Consider the following 6,556-nt stretch of genomic DNA (forward strand, 5'->3'; position numbering starts at 1 on the left):
TGCTTAAATCAAAAGATAACAACAATACTAAAATCTACTTCTAGATACCTTATTCTAACGGTACCCTATAATTGTGAGTGATGAATTATACAATATATATGGAACATGGATACAATGTTAACATAAGTTCAAGGTGTCACAGATGATATTGTTTCTTTTCTGAAGAGCAGAGGATATGAATTGGCCTATATACAAGGATATTGGTTCAGGACATGACATCAGTAAATTAAAAGTATCTGAGCTTGTCTTAGGTAAGGTAATGTTTGAGTTACGTGAAATCATATTCATAAGTGTCAACCTTTCTTCAGTATACATGGGACAAGATAATAAAAAGTGACATTCATCTTCAACAGTATGTTTACATGTAGGACAGCGTCTCTGAGTGGCTGGTACATTCTTATAACGACCTTTGTGTCAGTACCATATACGAGACCAAAATGAGCAACGCCGTCGCAGATAATGTATCGACCAATTCGACGTTTCCTCAATCGGATTGAAAGTTTAAACTCCAATTGATCAATGCTATTGTTTCCTCGCAGGTTGCCCGTTTGGTTATGGACGTTTCGGTGACTCCTGCTTCAAGGTGTCCCGGTTTCGGGCGGACTACGCGGGGGCGGAGGAGGAATGCCTGAACGAGGGGGCACACCTGGCCGCTATCAAGGACCCGGAAACACACGAGTACGTTACACTGGCAGGAACACCATTCAGTCGGTGCCATCAATTGTACCATGTACAATTGTCGTGCAATAAAGTTCTTCAAAAGAGTCATATTTCTTATAATAAAGGACGCACCCCAAGTAAAGTTCATATCCCCGCAACATTTCAGATCCCAGCGATTATGCTTTCAATCAAAATATTTTTAACGTTAGATGCACACGATATGCCCACATTTCAGTCATATGCTTCCTCAGGAATCTTTGTCGCCAACAGCCTGGGCAAGCAGGACCGGAGGGTGCCCGGGAAGCTAAAATCTGTAAAATTAAAATTTGACCATGTCACGCATTGCCAGCTGTCTGGCTTGTGTCACGATTTTTCTCGGGGAAAAATCTGTACTTTGGCTTTGAACTGAAGTAACTACTTAAGAGTTGAAATGTCAAGAAAAGTGCATCCTTTATTAGAAGAAACATGGGGGAGGTACAGTTTTTTTGTGAACGTGAAAATGCTTTTTGACACTCGTGAAATATTGAGTAGCATACTAGTATGTATATAGCAGCTACTGTCCTTGGTGCTGAAAGCCAGGTTCCAACTGATTTCAACATGCACAGTGAAGCAGAAGTCCGAAGAAATTGACGCATTGAGCTTTTTAATTACAAGTAAGGCCATGTTGATTTGATTATATGGATGACATCCGCGCGCGCATGAATTTTCGCCCGTTTAAAAAAAATGTTTTCAATCATACTGTAAATCGTACAAAACAGTTGCAAAATGAGCAAAAATATACCGTAAGTTACAAAAAAACCATACCAATGTCGTAGAATGCCAAAATCAAACGAAAAGAGACGAAATTGTAAAGAGATGAACTTGACCACTAGATTATTCGCCAAAACTATATTCCGTCCCATTTGTTCAACCTTCATGACCACGTAGATTTCATAATGAAAACAACTTTTTTTTTGCAAAACTTTTTTTTTATTCGCACGCGCGCATAAGTTTTGGGGTTCACAGAGGATGTCATCCATGTAATCAAATCAACATGGCCTAAGATAGGAATATTTCAAACTCAGTGTTGACTTTCCTTGTTTCAATCAGGTATATTTTAAGTCTGACGGCGCCGGTAAGAAACCTCTGGGTTTTGTGGATTGGACTAGAGGACAGAGAAAAGGAGGGCTCTTTTGTCTTCGGCGACGGCACACCGCTATCAGGTCTGCGAGCTAGCTTTTCTTTTTTAAAAGTTTCCAATCATTTTTCTTCGACTGTGTCTTGTATACAACAGAGGTGAGGGTGGTCTAATGAAGTGATGCCTTGATTTGTAAGCATGCGCAACCGAATTTTATATATGAATCCTTCACAGATTCCAAACTTAATGCAATAGGGAAAAAAATAGGACAGGCAAGAAATAATCCCACAATTGCAGATTTTTAGATCACAAACCTTGCTAAACATCAATCAAGGCCACAAAACATGTAGAAAAGGGCATTTTGTGACAGAACTGATAGATGTTTACGACATATTTGTCCACTTTCGGCACCGTCGGAGGGCAATAAAATTTCTTATCTTTTTTTTAATCAGGCGAACGTGCGCTGATATCATCCTTAAAATCACTTGCTGTGGTCTAAATTTGTTTTATTTTGGATACAGACGACTCTTGGCAAAACTTCTATTGGGAAGGAGCTTCTGAAGGGGAAGACAAGGACTGTGTTGAGATGTACCACTCCGGTCAACGGGACGCCGCCTACTGGAGCGCTCAGTACTGCAGCCTTCCTCGCCGCTTCATCTGCCAACTAGGTATAATCTCACAGCAGGAAATCTTCATAAGAGTACCTTAAAGTTGTACCAACAACTGTTGGTACAACCGTAATTAGCTTCCTTAACCCGTAACAACCTACCTAACCCCGTAACTAGCTACCTAACCCAGTACCCCATAGGTATAGGAAGAATGTTAATTGGTACGTCTGCCCTCAGCCGCTGCACCCTCCCTGGATGTAGAAGAAACCACGCCTCCCATCCCGGACTATCCGGATGAAGACGAGTTTCCGGCAGCTGCATCGATACAAGATCCAGCGCCTGGAGCCCTGTCACCGGAGATTGCGGGTCTTCTGAGCGAAATTTTACCGGGCGGTCTGTTTTCTGGACCATCGGAAGATGTCCGGGAGACAACAGTGGCCCCAATGGACGTCGAAGGTAAGAAATAAGGCAAAGTCAATAAAAGATGAATCCAACATGTTACATGTACGTACTCACTTAGATACCATAACTCCGTTTCTTAAACCTTGAAAAACAAAACAAGAAACAACAATTATTGTAAGTTCTTGCACCTAATATCCTTCTTTGCATAGAGTATTAGTGCAAATTCATGTATTATCATTCCCGTTTTATCAATTCATGTGATATCTTTCAAACACAGAAAAAGCGGCAACAGAGAGGCCGACACAGGCAGTACCTGCTGTTGTCGAGACGCCCGGAGAGGAGACGATACCGTTACCCGATAGAGAACCGGTCGCAGCAGAACCGGTGGAGAAGACGGGGACAGACATGCAGGAAGTGCCGCAAGAGGCTGATGAAACAGGAGCCGAAGATGCAGGGGAAACAGAGGATGCAGTGGAAGGAGAAGAAGCTACCCAAATGCCACCGGTGATTGAAGCAATCGATGAAGTTTTCGAGGAAGAGGAAACGGCAACGGAAGTGCCGCAGGAGGCTGATGAAACAGGGGCCGAAGATGCAGGGGAAACAGAGGATGCAGTGGAAGAAGGAGAAGCTACCCAAGATACAGAGGAGGATGACATGGAGTTAAAAAAAGAGGATAAGGAGATAGAAGAAGAGGACAAGGACACAGAGGAAGAGGACAAGGAGGCAGAGGAAGATGGTACAGAAATGACTGGCGTGGCGGATATCATAGATGAAATACTCGGAGTGGAGGATGAAGAGACCGGCACAGAAATGTCGGAGGTAGTTGATGAAGCTGACGAATCGACAAAAGAAGCAGAATCACCCGAGGTGGACATGGAAGAAACACAGGAGGAAGGCGACGGGGAGACAGAAGAAGAAATGGCAGGAGAGACAGCAGAGGAGACAGATGAGGAAGACACAAAGGAGGAAATGGGTGGTCTAAAGGCGAGTGAGGGAGTGGACGAGGAACCTGAAAAGGATGAAATAGAAGAGGAGGGGGAAGTAGAAAAGGAAAGTACCGATGCTGAAGATGCTCAAGATGAAGACGAACCTGTGCAGGAGCAAGAACAACCAGGAGGAAGTGAAGAATCTGAAGAGGAAACTAACATTATAGCAGAAGTGGTCCAGCCTCCTGAGATGGAAGAGGAATCTGCAGAGGTCCAGCCAATAGCACGGATGGACACCGAGGTAGAGTCAGACGGTAAGCAACCAGTTAGTGCTCACTTAGATACTTTTTCTGAAATCATATCCTATAAACACATAATACAAGAGCTTTATATGTAACCACAAAATTATTACTAGGTATTAAGATTGCAACGGTAACAGCTTTTTTGTCTTGTACACACAGGGTTGCAAAGTGCGGGAGAGGAAGAATATGGCACTGAAATGTCACCACTCCAGGACACAAGAGAACAAATACAAGCTGAGAAGGAGACCAAAGTAGAGCCAACTGGGCCATCTAAAGTGGAGGGCATTGTGGAGGCGACTGTGGATAAAATTATGGAGGGGGAGACTACAGAAGATGTAGAAATAAAGGAGGAGACTACAGACGAAGTGGAAATGGAAAAAGAGGAGACTACAGAAGAAGTGGAAATGGAAAAAGAGGAGACTTCAGAAGAAGTGGAAATGGAAAAAGAAGAGGAGACTACAGAAGAAGTGGAAATGGAAAAAGAAGGGGATACTACAGAAGTGGAAATGGAAAAAGAAGAGGAGACTACGGAAGAAGTGGAAATGGAAAAAGAAGAGGAGACTACAGAAGTGGAAATAGAAAAAGAGGAGGAGACTACAGAAGAAGTGGAAATGGAAAAAGAAGAGGAGGCTACAGAAGAAGTGGAAATGGAAGAAGAAGAGGAGACTACAGAAGTGGAAATAGAAAAAGAGGAGGAGACTACAGAAGAAGTGGAAATGGATAAAGAAGAGGAGACTACAGAAGAAGTGGAAATAGAAAAAGAGGAGGAGACTACAGAAGTGGAAATGGACAAAGAAGAGGAGACTACAGAAGTAGTGGAAATGGAGAAAGAAGAGGAGACTACAGAAGAAGTGGAAATAGAAAAAGAAGAGGAGACTACAGAAGAAGTGGAAATGGATAAAGAAGAGGAGACTACAGAAGAAGTGGAAATAGAAAAAGAAGAGGAGACTACAGAAGAAGTGGAAATGGAAAAAGAAGAGGAGACTACAGAAGAAGTGGAAATAGAAAAAGAAGAGGAGACTACGGAAGAAGTGGAGAGGGAGGATACAGAAACTGATGACATAACAGAAGTGGTTGATACGGAGACAGAGGAGACAACAGAGCTTGCTCCTGTTGATGTTGTTGCAGTAGCTGACGTAACAAAGCAGCCAGAGGCAGAGGGCCTTCCAGAGATAGAAGAGGACATTGTGCCAGAAGAAGAAGTAGAGGAGACAACAGAAAGTGTTCCTGTAGTCGAGGCTTCGCTGGATGTGACTGAGGAAGAGCCAACGCTGCTGCCTGAGGAAGCGGGGGGAACTGCTGAGGAACTGAAGGTTTGGATGTTGCTTTGACTCTTTGAAATCCTTCTCCCATTTATCAGTATAATTGACCAATCGATTACTGATACAGGGTGTGCATATCAATACCCTGTAGGCAGAACTCCAGATACATAAGCATGCTAGTACAGTGGAGTGTAGGTACATGTATGTTGCTGCCATAGGCAATGTATATATAGATATTCAATAAATTCACCTACAAAGGTAAGCCCCCCCCCAACAGTAATAGAAAATACATTTTCGACAGCCACAGCTTTTCTATTGAGAAAATCGAAGTGACTTGTCAAAAGCTCTTTTGATCCTATGTATGAAAAGTATATATGTATACGTATGATGTGTGTATTTAGCCACAGGAAATAGTGCTGCCAGAGATTGAAGCAGAGGAAGGCAAAACTGACGATCAGACACATCAGGAAGCAAGCGAGGAGGAGACCAACCTGATAGCGGTGGACTTGCGGCGACTTGGCTCAGATGAAAGTCCCGATGGCGAGACAGGTCATATCATCACATTCTATGCTCCTGCTTGATTAAAGCCCATCACACGTGGCTGAATTTGGCTTCCCGAACACTAGCTGAAATGGTGTGATCCAGCCAACCATGGTGGGCAAGGTTAGCTGGGTCAGCTGATATTTGACCAGGTTGGCTACTGTTCGGCTGCTCCAGCCAAATGTTTCAAAACATTCGGGTGTTGAAGACAGGTTTGGCCATGTTTGGCTGGTGTTCGGAAATATGTTGGGCCATGGTCGGCAGTGAAATTTGACTGAAATTTAACTCAAATTCCATTGGTTCAATATCTAATGGTATATGCAGCCTAAATATGGCTAAACTGCTTCGAACTTCAGCCAACTTTGTTTAGCTGAAGGTCCTGAAAGTGTGACAATGGCTTAAAATAGACATCAGTTACTTGCAGTTTTCAAGAAAATTTGACCACTGGAATGTATCGCATGTTCACATTTGCGTTTTTCTACTTTTACTGACATGCAATTTGGCTTTCTTGTTTTCTTCTGTTGCAGATGTTGGGAAAGGGGAGCCGCTTGTTGTCTTTGAATCAGAAGTGATCGACCCATCTTCAGTTGAAGTGATAGTGGCAGAGTCAGTAGAGGAAGCAGAAGAAGGTAACGATGTTGGTACAACTGTAAGAGGTAACATACACCCCCTCCCTACACTACCCCTCCCCTACAGTATCCCTCCCCTTCCCTACACTAACCCCTCCCCTTCCCTACAC

General features: G+C 43.3%; 1 protein-coding gene across 1 annotated transcript in view; it reads left to right on the forward strand.

Moving 5' to 3' along the window:
- LOC109475839 (titin-like) overlaps positions 1-6,556 on the forward strand; it is a 32,183-nt gene that overhangs the window by 24,379 nt on the left and 1,248 nt on the right. The window contains exons 11-18 of the mRNA XM_019776637.1: positions 540-678; positions 1,750-1,862; positions 2,299-2,445; positions 2,623-2,841; positions 3,065-4,027; positions 4,175-5,328; positions 5,679-5,826; positions 6,345-6,446. Coding sequence (XP_019632196.1) covers positions 540-678; positions 1,750-1,862; positions 2,299-2,445; positions 2,623-2,841; positions 3,065-4,027; positions 4,175-5,328; positions 5,679-5,826; positions 6,345-6,446 — 2,985 coding nt within the window. The remainder of the gene's footprint in view (positions 1-539; positions 679-1,749; positions 1,863-2,298; positions 2,446-2,622; positions 2,842-3,064; positions 4,028-4,174; positions 5,329-5,678; positions 5,827-6,344; positions 6,447-6,556) is intronic.

The sequence above is a fragment of the Branchiostoma belcheri genome, unplaced genomic scaffold (assembly GCF_001625305.1).
Source record: "Branchiostoma belcheri isolate BF01 breed outbred unplaced genomic scaffold, Haploidv18h27 scaffold35, whole genome shotgun sequence".
Taxonomy (NCBI): Eukaryota; Metazoa; Chordata; class Leptocardii; order Amphioxiformes; family Branchiostomatidae; genus Branchiostoma; species Branchiostoma belcheri.